This window comes from Pipistrellus hanaki (assembly GCF_964339955.1).
Source record: "Pipistrellus hanaki genome assembly, chromosome: 3".
Lineage (NCBI taxonomy): Eukaryota > Metazoa > Chordata > Mammalia > Chiroptera > Vespertilionidae > Pipistrellus > Pipistrellus hanaki.
The window spans coordinates 78535712-78556273 of record NC_140505.1 but is presented as its reverse complement, the minus strand read 5'-3'; the positions used below and the strand labels follow the sequence as shown (position 1 = coordinate 78556273).

At 37.3% G+C, this 20562-nt stretch overlaps 1 protein-coding gene across 5 annotated transcripts in view; it reads right to left on the bottom strand.

Moving 5' to 3' along the window:
• FNDC3A (fibronectin type III domain containing 3A) overlaps nucleotides 1-20562 on the bottom strand; it is a 154218-nt gene that overhangs the window by 77764 nt on the left and 55892 nt on the right. For 4 of the 5 annotated variants that reach the window (XM_084879319.1, XM_084879320.1, XM_084879317.1 and 1 more), the window contains exon 4: nucleotides 151-227. In XM_084879319.1, coding sequence (XP_084735445.1) covers nucleotides 151-227 — 77 coding nt within the window. Of the gene's footprint in view, nucleotides 1-150; nucleotides 228-4143; nucleotides 4278-20562 lie in introns of those variants that run through there. The other variant, XM_084879321.1, reaches the window with a different exon arrangement.

Sequence of the window (20562 nt, the reverse complement as noted above, 5' to 3'; positions counted from 1 at the left end):
ACCAATTTAATTTTTTTCTCCTTTATAAATACACCAAATGTACTAAAGTATTTGAAACAAATTTACCAAAGATACACTGTACTGGGAATTAAAGTAACATTATGATCTCTATTATATAGGTATTAAAAGAAAAATAACATAAAAACATACCTGTGGGGCATACCCAGGAGGCACGTAAATAGGAGGCACAGAACCATTTGGAGACATCATTGGAACCTGAGCAGGACCTGAATGGGCCACAGAGATGATGTATTAATCCAGGATTACTTAGACAGCTTAAGCTGAAAACAATATGAATTACACCTATCTAAACACTCAAACTAATAGGGTCTATATAACTATAAAAAGAAACTCAGATGATTCATGTGTTATAAAATATGAAACTCTATCTTATAAAGTGCACTGACTGCTTTACCTGCAGCTGTGTTTTTCAAACTTGCCTGGTGATCAAAATAGTCACCAGAGAAACTTGTAAAAATACAGACTTCCAGGCTCTCCTTGAGATTTTTATTTAGTATGCTTATAGTAAACAGGAGTCTTGAATCAGCATATTTATTTTATAAATATCCCAGGTGACTCTTATTATTGTGCAAATTTAGAAATACTGACCTCGAAGAAAATAAAACCAAACTTTGCATATAAAACAAATGAAAGATAAAAAAAGGCAAAATTTTGAAAAGTAATAGGAAAAAAATAAAAAAAAAAACGCATGAGGAAAAAACAATAAAAGGAAGAATAGTTAGGAATTTGGAACTTGCTTTGTTAGTTAAATAAGCCTCATATGTAATGTGTAAGCCATGTCTGTGGGGGGCCTGAGAACAAATAAAAACACCATACATGTATTTTTAGTCTCAGAAAAAGGTTTTTGTTTCTTACACTGAAAAGTTCTTTTAAAAAAAAAAAAAAGAAGAGAAAAATCAGCTTATTTTATTCTATGTTTTCCTTTCATTTTTATAGCATATCTTTTCCAAACAACTTTTATAAATATTGTATCTTGTTTACCTTTTCTCTTAACCTTTCTTAGATAAAACAGGCACTTTGGAAGGTGTGCTTTATTCTTTCTAGGAACTAAAATGTTACTTGCTTTATTTAACTTAAAAAGAAAATCCCACCTTCAGATCCCTTTTCCTGGTAACTTTAGACTGCACTGTCCTGTCACCCAATGGTTTTAATAACTTGAAATGAAACTCTCAAAGGGCCTTACTCATTTCTAAGGAAAGAGAAGTACCCAAGAGTCTGATGAAGAACATAATGGGGAAAGAGTTCCTTTTATATGTAGAATTCCAACCTGCAGTACATATAATGGATCTCAGTTATAAAAGAAATAAAAGAGAAAAAACTTAATTATAGGGCAGAAAAGAAATTTCACGGGTAACATTACACATAACTCAGAAAAACAAAATAAAAAGCATGGAGGTTGCCAGCAATTCCATAGATAGGTACATTCCTCTTTCTGAGGAAGGAGAAGGGGTAAGGATCAAACAACAAAGTGGTAGTGCGAGTAGGAAAAGGGAGGTGAGAGATAGGGAAACTGAAAGGAGAATGTAGGAAAAAAGGGGATCCAGGAAAGGAAATACTAAACAGTGGAAAGGAAAAAGGGGAGAGAGGTGAGAAGGGAGGGCAGGGGACAAGATAAAGGCAAAAAGGAAGAGAGGAAGGGAGGGGCAAAGGAAGAGAAGCAGGGAGAATAGGGAGGGTAAGGCAGAGGACAGGAGAGAATTCAGAGGGGCTGGAAGGGAAGGAGAGAAGGGGAGAGTAAAGAAAAGGAATAGGAGAAGGGAAGAGAAGGGGTAAGGAAGGAAGACAATAGGGAAAACACTCAAGTAGTTAAGAGGAAGTATGGAGTGCATGTGTATGTATGTGTGGGGGGCAGACTACCAAATTATGCTATGAAATAGATGATTATAAAAATAACTTTTCAATAAAATACTCTTTCCATTCAAAACTAGTCCACTAAATACATGGAGTTGTTCAGAATATTATCTTACAATATCTAATTTTACATAGCTAATACTAACTTACTGTGTGCCAGGCCTTTTATGTATTTTTTTTCTCTTCATACTTATTCTATTAGGAAAATATTATTACTCTCATTTTCCTGATGTGTAAAATGTAAATTAAGGCAGAGAGGTTAAGCTTACCTAAATGGTAAAATTAGGATAGAAAACCAGGCTGTTTCATTTCTAAGGATATAGTTCAATTACATATTCAGGAAATATTAAAATAAAATATTATACATTACTGGTAACTAATGTAATTTGAGACTTAAGCATGCTATGATGCTTCTAATGCTTCTAAGAAAAGTTAAGCCTCATTATCTTTATGTTCATGAAAAAGAAAGGAAAAACAAATTTTTCTGAAATTTAAGACATTAATTATTGAATTACTAAATAAAATTTGTGAGGTGTTTTATAATTCTAGGCAAGAAAGGCTTCATCTAAAACTCACCTTTTAACTTCTATATGCTGGACTCAAGAGAAAATGAGAACAGTTTTAAACTAATGCTGGTTTACTTCTGAATCCTGAGAGTTGGCTTAGACAGATATTATTAATCAATACGTGAAATTTAGCTGGCAACCAGAAAGAGAATTCCTTGAAAATCTTGTTTGTAATCTTAATAAAGGAATTTAACATTTATTGAGTTTCTACTACTGTATATATGCCATGGACTGTGATTCCTTTCACATGTTGTCAAATTTAATCCTTGTATCAAGTCATTAGTATAGTGTTTTGTTTTCTTCTTAGCATCAGAGTAAAAAAGTTACTTCTGATTAAATTTAAACCTGTAAAACTACATAACTACTTTGTGTTGCCCTTCTTTTACTAAAAACATCAATATGTAAATACTATTTGGTTATAATTCAAACAATATTTTATTTTGAAAGCTGTCAAATAGTTTATAATTTAGTAATATGAAATTCTATTTTAGCCTTTAATTATATTTAAGTGTGATACTGAAAACAGAATAAAACAAACCCAACCCAAAATAAACCAGTAGTAAATATATTACTAATTGCAGTCCTGGAATAATGATTAACTAATTTCCCTAGGAAGTAATCAATTCATTCTAGCAAGTAAATTTCCTTATCCTGAGGTAGAAATGGTGCATGATTAACTTTTAAAGAGGCAATTCAGGGGTACTATATTTATATCTAAAAACACTGAACTTTACATAAAACTACCATTGTGTAAATATAGTAAATACAAATACTGATGTTTCAAACTACAATATTTACATTTCTGTTGCTATTCCTGACTATAGTAGCCAAGTCCTAAAACCTTACATACTCAATACAAATGTGATTGCCTCCTTAGCACAATAATACTTTTTAATTTAGGAAGTACTAAAAGATTAACTACAAAATCTAATTATTAAAAGCAGTGAGAAGAATTTTATTCCAATGAAGCTAAAAGTGTTACAGATTGTATCATTAAATGCAAATGTTTAAATGCACACCTGCTTAGCTATATCTGAATAAACGTAGATACACCCAGCAGCTTCTGAATAATCTACATGATTTGAGCAAAATCTGTCCTAAGTCATAGAGCTATTGATTATTTTTAAGGGCATATTTCTTATTCCAAAATCTTGCAGAAGAAGAAATATTTTTATTCACCAATCGTCTTAAGAAATTTGAGAGCCCCCTCACTTCAATTCCTTAAAAGCGCCATCAATGACTTATTAAAGGGGATATATCATCTAGTATAAGTAAACTTCTATTTATTAGCATACGTTAACACTTGAGTTCTTTTAAAATAATGTACAAATATTTCTGAGTTTAAATTCTTAAAATGAAACGAGCTGATGTGCTACATTCTCTTTATAAGCAAGCTTTCACAATGGCTTCCAAATAATCTGATGCCAATGTTCAGATTTCAGTTGTGAAAACGAAAAACCTACTAAGATAAAAACGCTGGAAAGAAACATTCTGTGGAATATAAAATCAGTCCAACTCTAGAGTCTTATCTTTTATAACTACGTGGCAACAATTTAAAATATTTTTATAGCGATACGTTTGGCAGTTTCTGAAACACACACACACACACACACACACACGCACGCACGCACACACTTTAGCTTAATACAGCACTTCCTATGCTTTAAAATAAAAATAATGTTCGTAAACAGCCAGCAAATCTTACCACTCATTTTGTTTTTACAGTAGCAGCAGGGAACAAGAAAATCCGACAAGGAAACAGCGTAGTACACGTTAACAGTTTTAATTGGAGAACGGTTCGCTTTTTTTCCCCCAAAGCCGAGGAAAAGAGCCTTTGACCGAGTCACGTGACGCCATCACGTGACCCGCAGTTAACCGCGGAAAGGAAAGAAGGAAAAGCAGCCGATTCAGTAGGCGGCGTTTGGATTTAGTAAATGATTAAATGACTATCTCCTGTCGCTGCCTTAATTTGACCACCTTTCAGACTCCCTATGAGCCAAATCAAACGCTCATTAAAATACACGTAACAAAAATATTTGATGTAAAAACAATTCTCTTTGTTTTCGTGCTTCTCCAGTAATATCCTAGGCAAAATCTTCTAATTCAAATTTTATTATCCAGCCTGCGCTTTCCCTTTAGAAAGTTTAGGATACTATAACATTTATTTAGAAAATTCACTGTGGAATATCTTTCTGTAACTTGATCCACATTCCATACTCGGCCCTTAAAAATGCCCATAAAGAATTGACTATGAACATAAGATTGATCAATGTAGTTGCAGTCCTCAAAGGGGAGATTTATGTTTCAGGTTGGTATTTACCCCTGAAGCTAATAATAACGGCTACTACTTTTATTGCTGTTTCTCTTTTCTTTTCATTTCTTTTCTCTTTTTTTCCTCTCTTTCTTTAAAATTTAAGATTTACCCTGGATTTTAATATGGATATTTGGTGGATGGCACTTTTACTCATATCTGTGAAATCTGAAAAGACAGATCATGGGTTTAGGCTTAGAGCACTTTACCCAAGCAGTTAGAGACCAGGAAGGAGACCAAAGATTACAAGAGAGGGGAAGAAGACTAAAAACTTTTGGAGGCCTTTTCACCACTTTATGGTGATATGGAAAAGAAATTTATTAATAGCTAACACACATATACAGGTAACGATAATTATTATGACTTGTAACAAGTTGCAGAGTGGAAAGAAAATGAATTTTGGTATAAAAAGATAAATTTTAATAACAGCTTCCATATTTATTAGCAAGGCAATTTATTTTTCTAATCTGCTTCCTTCTGTAAAAAGGTTAAAATAACCTCATAGTATTGTAAGAATCATATTTGATAAATTTAAAGTACTAACTATGGTTGACACTGCTCAATAAATGATAGTTAATATACATAAAAGTATGATCACTATTCCCCCCTCCCCCAATAAAAGTTATATAACGCAGAGTATATCATCAGGAGTGTTTTACATGTGTTAACGCACGTAATCCTCACAATGAGTACAGTAGGCATTGGGCAGGCAAAGAAACTAAACGCAGTTAAGTAATATGCTAAGGGCACACAATGAAGAAAATCCAGTATATAAGGATATATAACCATGTTCAAAAGGCCAGTGACCAAAATAAATGAACAAGAACTGGCAAGGGATAATTTGATGTCAATAAATACATGCTAGACACTTCAGAGGAGATAAGACCTTAAAAGACCATTCTCACACACGGGGAAGGGTGATTATTGACTTCTGAGTTCCTACTAAAAGGTAAGGCTGGCCTGAAATACTGGACTCAGCCTCGGTAATTCCAACTGTGCCTCTGATTTTCAGTCCCTAAACAAAAAGCAAGCCCCTGCAAGCAAGCCCACTTCCTCATTTTGGCTGTGTTCTCACACAGCTGTGTTTCCATTTCTTTCTTTTTAAAAACATTTAATTTTATTGTTGACAATATGACAGATAGTGTCCCCATTTCTCCCTTTTGTCCCCTTCCACCTACTGGTTACCTTTTCAATTGTGCTCAGTAGAAGCTTTTTCCCATTATAATTTCCCGTATGTTCTCAACCTTTTCACAGAACACCTGTTCATGTACTTCCCTTAAATGAAACCTGGCTCTCCTCTAGGACAGTTTTTCTAGCAGCCCTGGGAGCAGAGACCTCCCTTTCTCTTCTGAGGCAGTCTCCAGATACTTCAAGGCTGCTTCCCCATTACCACTGTTGTTCCCATTTCATGCTAAAGTTTCTTTTTCCTTGAGGTTATATAATATATGAGTATGTTACCTTCTACTCCATCTAACTGCTGTCATGCTCAGTCCTCACTGAGAACTTTGGCACTATTTCAGTTCTTAAAAACTTAGTCTCAAACTTTCTTGAATTCTTCTCTTCCATTCTGTGTTTAGTAACCCATGTTCAAAGACACATCCTGAAACTTTCACTTAGAATTCCACTCTCATGTTAGAAATCTGAAAGTTTCATGAACAAAATAAACTGATGAACAAAATAGATCCAGAAACAGAATTATGGGACAGATTGACAAATCTCAGAAGGATAGCAGGGGTGGGTAGAGAGTGATTAACTGGGCAACTTATATGCAAAGCCCGTGGACACAGACAATAGTGCAGAGTGAAGGCCTGGGAGAGGTGGGTGCGGGGTGGAAGGGGTCAATGGGGAAAAAAGAATATCTGTAATAGTCTCAACAATAAAGATACATTTTTTAAAAGTTTAATGTTTTAGTCTCTGGCCACCATATCTAGCTTTCATCTCTCCAGTTCTCTTCTACATTTGTTTTTTTCTCATAATTATCTCCCCTTTCTTTTGATTCAACACTGCCTTCATAGACTTTCTTTCTAATCCTCCCCCCTGAAAAATCCCCAAATCCAATCAATCAGATAATTACCTTCCCTTCTCTTAGACCTGAACTGTAGAAATCAAATAACACTCAGGCCCCTGGTTTGGCTCAATGGATAGGGTACTAGCCTGTGGACCAGAGAGTCCTGGGTTCGATTCCTATCAAGGGCACAGGCCTGGGATTCTGGCTCAAACCCCAGTAGGGGATGTGCAGGAGGCAGCCAACCAATGATTCTCTCCATCATTGATGTTTCTCTCTCTCTCTTCTGCTCCCTTCCTCTCTGAAGCCAATAAAAAATATATTTAAAAAATAGCACTCAGACTGTCTTGCTTATAAATGTAGTTTTCTAGAACTTCAACTTAGCAGTCAGCATTGCTCAGGAATTCTTTCAGGAATTTATCAATGATTAATAATGATCCTGTTTTCTAGAGAGACTATCAGAGATCCTTACTACTCTTTCAAGACCTTCCCCAAACTGACCTCATCCACATATCTCAGCATAAAATTGGACCCTTTCAATGTTATTTTCAGAATTATTGTTCTTTTTAAAAAATATATATATATTATTGATTTTTTACACAGAGGAAGAGAAAGGGATAGAGTTAGAAACACTGATGAGAGAGAAACATTGATCAGCTGCCTCTTGCACACCCTCTACTGGGGATGTGCCCGCAACCAAGGTACATGCCCTTGACCGGAATCGAACCTGGGACCTTTCAGTCTGCAGGCCGATGCTCTATCCAATGATCCAAACCGGCTTCGGCAGAATTATTGTTCTTTCACTAGGTTAAAGCTATCTCTCCATATTTTACACTTGTTATTACCTCCACTACTTTCTTCTCCACTCGGTCTTTGCTTTATTGGTCATTTTGGTTACATTCATATTTTCACTTGTCTTCAGGACCATTCCAAGGAGACTTAGTTCTATACCTTTACTATTGCTGCAATTGCTACCAAGTTCTAATGCTGAAGATTAGTGACATGATCCATACTTTCAAGGATCTCAGTTATAATGGGGAAAGTATAAGACAGATGTATTTTATATTTTCTAAAGAACTTGTTAATTCAAGGAAGTGCATATGTCAAAAATTTTCATAAAAAGCACAGTAAAAGGATACACTGAGAGTATTAAAATGATAGGAATGCATTATACAGCAATGAGCATTTTCTTGAATTTCTGGAATAGTTTGAATATAGTTCTTCTTTGAATATCCTGCAAAATTCACTGGTGAGGTCATCCAGTCCAGAACCTTTGCTGGAGTTTTTGATTACTGATTCGATTTCATTGGTTGCAAACAGTTTGTTCAGGTTTTGTTTCTTCTTGACTCAATTTTGAAAGATTGTACATATTTAGAAATTTATCCCATTCTTCCAGATTGTCCAATCTGTTGGCACATAGTTGTTAATAGTCTTTTCTTATAATCCCTTGTATTTCTGTGGTGTCAGTGGTTACTTTTCTTCTTTCATTTCTGATTTTATTTATTTGGGGCCCCTCTCTTTTTTTCTTGTTTATCTTTTCAAAAACTCAGCTCTTGTTTTTTTTAATCTTTTATGTGTGTGTGTGTGTGTGTGTGTGTGTGTGTGTGTGTGTATATATAACTCTATTCCATTTATTTCCATACTGATCATTATTTCCATGCTTTTATTCACTTAGGGCTATATTTGTTGGTCTTTTTCTAAATTAGATTGAACTTTTTCTTGAGGTAAAATTAGATTGAGCTTTTTCTTGAGGCCTATAATACTATGAATTTCCCTTTCAGGATTGCTTTTGCTGTGTCCCAGAGATTTTAAGTTTTCATTCGTCTCAAGGTAACTTCTGATTTCTTCCTTCATCTCATTGTTAACTCATTCATGTTTAGTAACATGTTATTTAGCCTCGATGTGTTTGCGTTTTTCAAAACATTTTCTTGAAATTGGTTACTAGTTTCATACCATTTTGGTTAGAGAAGAGGCTTGTATGCTGTGAGCATAAATGTTTACAAGGCTTAATCCCTTTATCATATGTAATGTCCTTCTTTTTCTCTTGTTATAGTTTTTGTTTTAATATCTACTTTGTTAGATTTAAGTATTGGTACCCCAGTTTTTTTGGTCTCTATTTGCATAAAATATAATTTTCCATTCCTTTACTTTCAATCTTTGTGTCTTTTTGTTTTGATGTGGGTTTCTTATAGAAAGCATACATATAAATACTTCTTGTTTTCATAGCCATTCAGTAGTTAACCTGCATCTTTTGATTGGAGCATTTAGTCATTTACATTTAAAGTGATTACTGATATGTACATATTTATTGCCATTTTATTCTTTATAATTATGTTGGTCTTCTTTTTCTTTATTCTTAAAGAAATTCCTTTAACATTTCATAACCCCTGTACATTGTTTTGAATGCTAGCCTTTTATTTTATTTAGTTCTTTTTCTCCAGATTGCTCTGATTCTTCCATTTGGGGCATGCTTTTTTTTGTATCCCCATTTTAGTTACCTCTCTGTATTTGTTTGTGTATATTAAGTAGATCTGCTGACTCCAGTCTTGGTATGGTTGCCTTATGTAGTAGGTATCTCGTGAGTTTCAATGACACAGTCTGATGATTATTGTGTAGGTGCTTCAGGAATGTCCAATGTGTCGGTTATGTGGGCCTTCTGTTGTAGTTGAGTCTTGATTGCTTTTGGCCTGTCAGTGGGTGGGGTTGACCTTCAGCCTGGCTGACTCTGAGGATTGACCCTGACCACAATGCACAAGTTGTATTGTGGGAGCTGACCTGATGAAGTGAAATTTGCCCCAGCATGATCTGGCGCCCACTGAGATCTCCCTTTGGGTGTGCCACTTGCAGAGCTAGTTGGGTTGTGCTCTGATATAGTCTGAAGGTTTCCACAGGACAGTGCTGATTCTGGGCACTCCTGGGAGGATCTCTGGCACAGGTCAATGTCATGTGCTGCCTGTGATCAGCCCTGAGCTACCTTTTTGGAGTTACAAAAAGATCTAGAGTTTGTGGTTGCCTCTTCTAAACCTGGTTCCACATGGAAGAGGCCAAACTGTGTACCAAGGCCAGCTGCCACCCATGCCAAGCCCAGGGGCAGGTCAACAAAAGTCACAAGACACCCCCGGATCTGCCTCTGCCTGCCACCTGTTCAACCAACTCCTGAGTCTGCCTTCCAAACAGGTCTGCACATTGGGCCCAGGCTGACTACAGCCAGCAGACTTCTCTGCAAGGTGCAAGATTGGCACGGTGGGGACACAGGGAGTGAGGAGGGTGGGGCTAGTGCACCTCCTGTAAGGAGGAGTGTTACTGGTCAGGTGCACAGCAGAGAAAAATGGCCCCTTTCCCAGAGCCACAAAATGCAGTTTCTCCACGTACCCATCTCCGACACTCCCTGAGACTTCCTGAATCTCAAGAGCCTGAACTGTGGACCTGTGCTGGCTGCATAGTTTCCATTTTCCCTTTTTTACCTGATAAAATGACAATTTTAGAAAACTTAATATGAGCCTGATTCTTTTTTTTTCAAAACACTATCAACTATATATTTTGCAGAAGGCTCTCTTAAATTAATACCATGAAATATCATACCAATTGTATGGAATTCTTAATAACATTTTAACACAGTTCTGAACTGCTAATTTTCAGGCTTGTCAACACAATCACTAGCACTATACTTGGGTGACATTAGTATTTAGAAGCACTTACTAGGTATCAGGCTCTGGTCTAAGGGCTTTACAGATATTAACTTATTTAATCTGTATAATATTCCTATGAAGTAGAACAACTATTATTTCCATTTTACAGGTGAGGAAACTAAGATACAAAGATACTAAGTATCTTGCAAAGTGTTACAGCTAGTAAGCTGAAAACAGAATTAGGTGGTCTAGCCCTGAAATCCATGCTCTTCACTATTATACTATACTACCTCTGTTGTTCAGAATATATTACCAATTACAAAATGAGAAAACTACAGCACAATACCAAAGTTCACTTGAAGATAAACCACAAATAGAAAAACACTGAACATTTGAATGGAAGACCCCCACACAATACACGGAAATATCTGCTGAGTATATAACAAAGAAAAGTGTAACCAAATGTAACTCACTTAACTGTTACAAAGATAAGATTCTACAAGTTTCTTAAGTGGGGATATCTTATGGAAAACTATTAAGTCAGTGAATCACTTAATAGCCAAACTTGTTCTTAAAGGTAATTTTAGGAGATTTAAGAGATATACACAACATCAAAAACAAAAGCTATGCCGTTCCCCCCCCCCCCCCAAAAAAAATGAAACCCCCAAACAAAATAGGTGACAACTTGAAGAAAAGGGAAAATTAAGATAGAAAAGTAATATAAGGAGTCAGGTCTTATACTCTTTCTAGAGTTGGGACATATAACCTCTCCTGTTTGTATGAGCTGAAATGTGATTAAAATGAAGACCCCAAGGACCATAGTGTCAAGCTAGCCCTTATCTTCTACAGATCAAGAACTGTATGTCTCAAACTGCTATAGAGCATGGCCCCAATGACTTGGCATGTCAACATCACTAATCATCAGAGAAATGAATATTAAAACCATCCTATCTAATAAAGAGGGAATATGCTAATTGACCCTTATGTGGTTGCAAAGATGACGGCACCCACAGCCAATAAGGAGGGAATATTCTAATTGACTGCCCTGCCCTCAAAGATGGTGGTACCCACAGCCACAAGATGGTGGTGCCCAGTCCCCTTAGCCCCACTGGGGCCACAGGCATGTGGCAAGACCTGGCCCGCCCCTAGGCGGGTCCAGCCACTCCACACACTTGCCTCCGGAATCCCCAGTCCTTCAGCCCCCCAGCTGCCCAGGGCTGGCCCAAGGCGCAGGCAAGCCTTGGATGGTGGCTGCCAGCCACCAAGGGCCAGTCTGAGGCACAGGCAAGCCTCGCATGGCGGCTGCGCTGTCGCACAGAGTAGCTGAGGTTCAGGAAACCAGGGCCGGCTGAGGCTTACGCTGCCGGCAGTGGCAGCAGCAGAGGTATGGTGGGGCATCCCCCTCCCCTAATTGCTGGGTCGCCTCCTGCCCTGAGGGCTCTCGGACTGTGAGAGGGTGCAAGTCAAGCTGAGGGACCACCTCTTCAGTGCATGAATTTTCATGAACTGAGCCTCTAGCAATGAGATATCTCACATCTATCAAAATGGCTATCATTAATAAGTCAACAAATAACAAGTGCTGGTGAGGATATGGAGAAAAGGGAACTCTCATGGTTGGTGGGAATGCAGACTGGTGAAGCCAATATGGAGGTTCCTTAAAAAGTAAAAATGCAACTGTGAGGATTATTCTAATGTTACTGTAGACAGTCAGGAGGAGTGCCAAGGAGTCTCCCCCATTGGCCAAGATAAAGGCAAGGGGAGGTTCTTACACGGAGCTTGCCAAAACTAGAAATTTGAATGGACAAGGCCCAAGTGCATTAAAAGTAAGCAAGATAATTGTATAGGAAAAAAGCTCTTCCACCATCCCTGTAAGAATGGTGGGACTGAGCAGGAAGAGAGATTGGTCTTTGAGACTGGAGTCTGCCATTCTCCCAGGTCATAGGGCTCTTGAATAAAACTTCTTTCTTTCTGCACCTGCACCTGCCTCATGAATTTGACTGTAGTTGTGGCAAGCAGTTGAACCTCCATTTTTTGTTTGGTTACAATAAGGCTAGTTGGATGGACTGGGGAATGAGGGCGGCTGGGAATCCATACAGACACACAACTATATTTTAATATACTATCTCCCAAGTATTTGGATTTATGTGCCAATAAAATTTTATAGAGATGTATTAAGGTAGTCAGCTTTTAAAAAATTAAATGATATAAAAATGAAGGAGGGAGAATTAAAGACAGATAGAAGGAAATCTATCCTATATAGCATCACATCATTTCATAAAAAAAGGATATTTTTAGTCTCAAAACAGTAGGAGGGGTTAACATAATTAATTGACTATTTTTATCATATTGACGGATAAGAAAAGGAGTCCTACTAAAATATTTAAAAAGTAAAATGTTTTATTAAAAACACTTTAGAGGCAGGGCAGGGGCAATAGATCAACCAAAGTCTTGCATGCATGCATATAAGCATAACCAATGGACACAGACACTGGGGGGAGGGTATGTTGGAGAGTGGGGTGGTTGGGGAGAAGTCAATGGGGAAAAAAGGAGACATATGTAATACTATATATAATACTTTAAACAACAAAGAATTAAATAAATAAAAAATAAAAACACAGAGTGCATTAAAGATCATTTTATCAACTACTTTATATTGAATATCTGAATATTAAATAGTATAAGCAGAACAATTATTATTAGTACATATCCATGTATTTTCATTAGTTTGTTAGCTATACTGTCTAAAATTCTATATTACTGGTATTTAACTGAAAATTTTCTCTTTTTAATACAGTCTATTTTTAATTTTTTTCATAAAATTGCTTGCAACTGTTATATTTTATAGCTAATTATTTTGAGAATAAGAATACCTTCAATTAAATCTTTTCTATAATATTTTAATTTAGGACTATAACAGTTATATTAAAAATACTCTGATTCTGAGGTACTATCTGGTGAGCTGGAAGCAAATTCTGCTAAGTGAAGGACATCTATTTTTTTTTTAAATCTTACTAAAATGTGACATATTCAGTCCAAATTATTTTCACTGATATACCTTCAAATATTTTTTACAAAAAAAACACACCCTCATTGCATTTTATGATTCTTTTGAATATTTCACAAAATTTAGATTTTTTTTAGCTCATTGTTGCTGAAGGGGTTTATTGCAAACAAAAAAAGCACTGCAATAACAAAGTTATAGATTTACATAATAAATGACAAAACCAGACTATTTTTTAAATATATATTCTATTGCAGGAATATTTAGATTTTACTTGTTTATATATTTCACATTCATCTAACCTAAATGCTTCCCATTGATCCCTCTAACTCAGGGGTCCTCAAACTTTTTAAAGTGGGGGCCAGATCACGGTCCCTCAGAGAGCTGGAGGGCCGGACTATATGAACTACTAATTCCTACTATAACACCTCGGCTGCGCTCACTGCCCAAAAAACCTGGCGGGCCGGATCAGACTCCTCTGCGGGCAGCATGTGGCCCGAGGGCCGTAGTTTGAAGACCCCTGCTCTAACTAGTGGCCTGATGACATCAAATGGCCAGCAGCATCACATATGACTTCTGCCACCACCACCTCCAGAGACTGGAAGAAGTTAGCAGTCCTTAGCTCTCTATATCTAAGAGTACTTTGCTTTGCTACAAAGTCCCTTAACTGTTCTCCTTAACTTGCTTCTGGCAAGGATCAGGAAAAGAAAAATGGTTTATTCTGATTGCCTTTTATAAGATTTAATCATAGGTAAACATAAAAACAAGAGATGAATAACTTGCTTACTTAGAATTCTGAGATCATGCCAGAATCTGGAAACATAATATTATGGTTGACTAGATGTATCACAGCTTATTTTAGTATAACTACTAATTATATTATGTTTAAAAATGAATAGTCTAGGATAGGGGTATCGAACTCAATCAGAGAAGGGGCCAAAATCTAAAATCCAGCCTAAATCACGGGCCGAATGGTTTACTGAACAGTCATAAACTGACAATGTCATAAACTGACAGCGGAGTGCAGTGATGACAGCGCGGTGCGGGCCACATTGCAAGGCCTGGCGGGCTGGATTTGGCCCGAGGGCCTTGTGTTTGACACATGTGGTCTAGGACAAATGTTAAGCTGGTTACATACCAAGATGACAGGATAAACTACGATTGTTCTAGATAAAGTGGGATATAAGGATACCCTATTAATAGGAAAGGCTTATTTGTTAAGGCTACACAATACATGGCAACATTTATTCACATGAGGTAGGCAATTAGTACTTGCCTTAAGTCTAGGAATTTAAGTGGTGATTATAATTTGAGAATAGAAACAGGCAGGAAATAACAGAAGATAAAAAAATCATAGTTATTATTCACTGCTTAGATGATTTGGGGCCTAAGTATGATTCAGAATTATGGGAAATTTCATTTATCTGTGTACAGGTAACTGAAAATTTCTATAATTATATTTGCTAAGGATTTAGATATATGATTGATAAGCACACTAAGAAAATTTGAAGCATGACTTATTATGGTTAAATTGAACTATATATAGATAAAAAAAACTTGAAGTAGGAGATGTGTTTACCAAGCACCTATTTCTAAACAAAAGTATTTTTAGTGCTTTTTAAAAAGCTACGGAGACTGTGATATTAATGTGCATACATACAACAGATTGTGAACACTGCTATTTTTAGTATCAGTCTAATGTGAACAATGATGAATCATTCTTTGTTATCCTAGTAGGAAATAGAGCTTGGGATTTATTGTAGCACATTAGGTTAACTATGTCTCAATAACTGCACGTCTACATGCTGACATCAGAGAGGCAGTGATATGGATCAATGACGCAAATCCTGTCAGAATCTAACATTAAGGCCATAAGGGTTGAAAAAAAGTGCTATATGACAAGGCAAACAGTCATCCAACATGTTCACAGTTGCATTAAATCATTATTGCTGATGTTGAAAAGGGTTGTTCTTTTTATATATTAGGTAAGCTTTCAAATTTTAGATTATATATTTCCCACATAACAGAATATATTTATCTTTAAGTTTCCTCACAGTTTCTGTGGTTTAAGGTCTGGACTTTTAAAAACATGTCTTAAGGTTCCACCAGCCCACATGGGTTATCTAGGTTCTTTAGACACATCTGTTGTAGAATAAGCCACCATTAATTAAGCATCCTATATAATAAAAGCCTAATATGCTAAGTGTCTGGTTGACCGGTTGGCCGTTCAACCAATCAAAGCGTAATATGCTAATGATATGCTAAGGTCGCTCAACCACTTGCTATGACAAGCACTGACCACCAGGGGGCAGACAACCAGTCAACAAGTCACTATGACATGCACTGACCACCAGGTGCCAGATGCTCCGACTGGTAGGTTAACTTGCTGCAGGGGTCTGGCCTATTGGGACTGAGTGAAGACTGCGACTCCTACCTGGTTGGCCAACATCCCATGTCCCTCCCTGGCCCAAATTGTGCACCTATGGGGTCCCTTGGTCTGGCCTGCACCTTCTCACAATCCAGGACCCCTCCGGGGATGTCAGAGAGCTGGTTTTGGCCTGATCCCGGAGGCCAGGCCGAGGGACCTCACTGGTGCACAAATTCATGCACTGGGCTTCTAGTTTTATATAACATGCTATGCTTGACAAATAACATTTAGGTTTAGATTTGGAGCACTACTGGGTGGCCTCACAATTCATTGTTAACTCAGAGGCTTTTTCCCACTGGCACCTCTTTGGGGGGCTTTTATTGCTTTTAGTTTTATTGACATCAAAATACTAATATCTATTATGGTTACACATAATTGGAGAAGATGGCTTATGAGTAACCATATATAATGTTTCAAAATATCTTCTCCCTGAATTAAACATATTTACCTGAAATTTGAGATTTCCTCTCCTGTAAAAGGAACGGAACCTTTCCCTGGAGGCTTGACACAGAATGTTCCCATTCTGCTGTAGGTTCTTCTGAAAAGAAACTAGGCTTCTAGACTTAAAAGCATTATCCTCCCTTCTATTTTATCACTTCCCAGGAGAACTGGACAAAGGGAGATGACAACTGGAGATGTTTAATATCTTTTCTTGTATCATCATTAACTTGACATAATCATCCTAACTTGAAAACATGCCAAGGATCCTTTCCTATGTTCTCAGGTACTTGCTAGTTTATTTCTTATAAGAAATTGAAACAAAGAGGAAAAAAAAAAAGAAAAAGAAAAAGGCTCATTTGTCTTTTAAACTGTTAATCATCTGCAAGAAATATTTGAAAAATATAAAAATTACTGAGACAGTGCCCTGGCTGGTGTTGCTCAGGGTTGGAGTGTCGTCCTATACATCACAAAGTGGTGGGTTTGATTCCTGGTCAGGGCACATATCTAGGTTGCAGGGTTTTGTTTAAAAAATATATATATATATTATTGATTTTTTTACAGAGAGGAAGGGAGAGAGATAGAGAGCTAGAAACGTCAATGAGAGAGTAACATCGACCAGCTGCCTGTTGCACACCCCCTACCGGGGATGTGCCCGCAACCAAGGTACATGCCCTTGACCGGAATCGAACTTGGGACCTTTCAGTCTGCAGACCGATGCTCTACCACTGAGCCAAACCGGTTTCGGCTGGGTTGCAGGTTTGATCCCTTGACAGGCGAGTATGGGAGGTAACCAATAGATGCTTCTCTCTCACATCAATATTTCTCTCTCCCCACCCCTTCTCTCCAAAACATAAAAAAAATCAATAAACATATCCTCAGGTGAGGATTAAAAAAACAAAAACAAAACAAAAATTACTAAAATAGTTGTCTTCATATTTCTTTTTGAGGAGTACTCTTTAAATCTGAATTTTCTATGGTTGAAAATGCTATTTCATACTTGAAAACACTTCTATACTTACTCACTATATATCAACTTTCATCAGGAGAAGACTGGACTATAAAATCTTATTTTTTCTCTAACATGATTTACATATTGTGGTCATCTGCTGTTTTTCCCTATTTTACCCTACTCATTCCAACCTTCTCAAGGCAAGTCCCTGTCAGCTAATAGGTCTTAAATGTAAAAGGGAGATTAAAAATTCACTGTGTTATTGACATGTGAAAGACTGCAAAGAGGAGAAAACTCCACAAAAGACCAAGATAGGAATAGAGGCCTCATTTCCTTCTCATTCACTTCAGGTTCAAACATTACCAGAATGGGAAATAGAGTCTGATTATGTAGATAATCCTCCTATCTAATAAAATAGTAATATGCAAATTAACCACCACTCCACTCAAGCCAATCAGAGTGAGTATGCAAATTAACCCCAACCAAGATGGCTGCAGCCACAGAGAGCAGTTGAGAGGCTTGGGTTTCCCGGGCAATGGAAGCCAAACTTTCCGCCTGCCCTAGAGAAAGTGCTAACTCCAAGACATATAAGGTTTAGATGGCAGGCTAATTTTTTTAATTGTAAGTACTGAGCTAACTGCTTCTCTAGAATTTGATTCAGTAGACAGAGCAGGTAAAATGGGAGGTATCATAAGTCCTGGTTTGCCTGAGATAATCTTGGCTGACAGCAGTTGTCAGAGTAATTGCTAGGCCCTCTTTCGTTCTCAGAAGTATGGTGGGTTGTATGGTGGGTTGGATGATAAGGCATATGGTCACCCTACTTCTAATGTGCTCTTTTAAAATGAAAGCCTACTATTTAGGTACTCAATATGTGGAAGGCCAATAAGTGAAGAAATGTAAGAAATGGTATCTGCTCTTAAAGGGCTCAAAACTTAGAGTAAACATTTCAAGTTAAACACACAAAATTTTAATGGCTTTAAAAATGTAACAAGAAGAAATGTTCTAAGAAAGAACATAGTTACTTGCTAAATGAATGGTGCAATAATTGGTATTATGAAGTTTCACAGAAGATGGAGTAACTTTCTATTAAATAATTAACACCACAACACCCAACATCACAATTTACTGAGTGTCTTATATGTGCCAGATCTGGTTTAGAATGCTTTACACTCATATTAGTTAACCCTTACAATTATCCTATGAGGTGTACTATTATTCTCACAAGAATGGAAATTTTAAAATAAGAAATGTACCTGATAGAGGTTAAATAACATATGAAAGTTTACACAGATAATCAGTGAGAGTTGGGATTTAAACCCAGGTTCTCTAAATACAAAGCCAGTGACCTTTATACTGCTTTTGTCTTCACATACAGCAGATGGTTTCAACTAGGGGTGATTTTGTACCCCCCTCCCCCACCCCGTCATCCCTCCTCCTCCTGCAGAACATCTGATGGTATCTGGAGATACTTTGTTACCAGTGTGTTTGTAGGGGGTAGCTAGTGAGTAACGTAGGGGTGGGGGGTGGGGGTGGGGGGAAGGAAGGAGATGGCCAGTGAGCAATGTGGAGGGAATACTCACTAAAGACTATAAAAAAACATTAATTTACTTATTTTTTTACTTTATCTTTATTGTTGAAAGTATTACAGATGTCCTCCATTTCCCCCCTATTGTCCCTCTCCACCTGGCCCTGGCCCATCCCAAGCCTGCCACACTAATTACTGTCTGTGTCCACGGATTATGGATACATGCATATAAGTTCTTTGTTTAACTTCTGGCCGGGCCTCATCTCCCTACCCCCTCTCCCAATCGCCCCATGCCTCTGAGATTCGCCAGTCTGTTCCATGCTTCCATGTCTCTTAAACTATTTTGTTCATTAGTTTATTTTCATTTTAATCCACATATAAATGAGAATATGTGATACTTGTCATTCTCTGACTGGCTTATTTCACTTAGCATAATATTCTCCAGGCCCCTCCATGCTGTCTCAAAGGTTAAAAAATCATTCTTTTTAAAAACTGTGTAGTATTCCATTATGTAAAAGTACCACAGCTTTTTTATCTATTCATCTATTGATGGGCACTTGGGCTGTTTCCAGATCTTAGTTATTGTAAATAGTGACGCTAAACAATCTGATTGGTGTTTCAGGATTCTTAGGATATATTTCCTAAATAGACACTTCTTTAAAGAGGACATGAAAAAATGCTCAAAGTCACTAATCATCAGAGATACAAATTAAAATAACAAAAAACCTTTTAAAGGTAAGATCTGAGCTCAGTCTAGAAGCACTGGTAGCATTTGGATAGGCTAGAGTGGTGGCGATAAGGGTGAATTCTAGATAAGAACACTACAGTAAGTACAAGATAGACTCAAGACAGTGAATAATTTACCACGTGAGAAATAAAACAGTGCTAAGGAAAAATGAGTTGAAAGACTAGAAAGATAAAATGATCTTTAAGAAAAAGATTAAGGATCCTGAATTGGATTCATTGAAGATTTTTCAGCAGGTGAGTGACATAAACAATATGTCTCTATATAAAAGGCTAATACGTATGCTGCATCCCACTGTCCAATCAGTCGCTATGATGCGCACTGACCACCAGAGGGCAGACGCTCAATGCAGGAGCTGCTGTGATGCACACAGAGAAATGACACCGTGGACCTGGCACCCACAAAGCAATACTCAGCTTCCCCCAAGTGGGACACAAGGCCCTGCCACCACCCTAGAATAACAGCCCACCAAATCGCAGCCAATGCTGCTGTGACTCCCTGGCGCAAAATGTGACCCACAGCCCAGCCCAGCCCTAAAACGGTCACTGTGGTTGCCAGGTCATGACATGATGTAGCAACAACCAGCTTCCACTCCCTAGTTACAACTAGCCTCCTTGCAGTTTCTTCAGCAGAGAAACACAACTTGCTTTATAGCCAGGTGTAAACATTTTACACTTTATCCAAATGTCTGTGAAGTGTTTTCCTATGCCTCATCTCATTTGATCCTCAGAACTCCTGGAGTTGGCAGATAGGAGACTCAGGGGAATCCTATTTTCTTTTCATTAGCCAGAAAAATGAGATTTAGAAAGCTCAAAAACTTGACGCGACTGAAAAAAAAGAAATGGTGGACCTTGAATATGATTTCAGGTTTTCTCACTGCACAAAATATAGTCAAACACTGCTGCAGTTAAATATTTTATCCTGTGCCCTCCCTGCATGTGTTGATGTTTATTGCTGTGTTGCTGACAATGACCTGAAAGAGAAGTTGGAGTGCTTCACTGGGCTGGAAAAAGGTTAGCTACGCCAGAAAGCAGGTCTAATTAAGCACGTTGATTCTATATCTATAAAAGCCTAAGTTGACTTGCACATG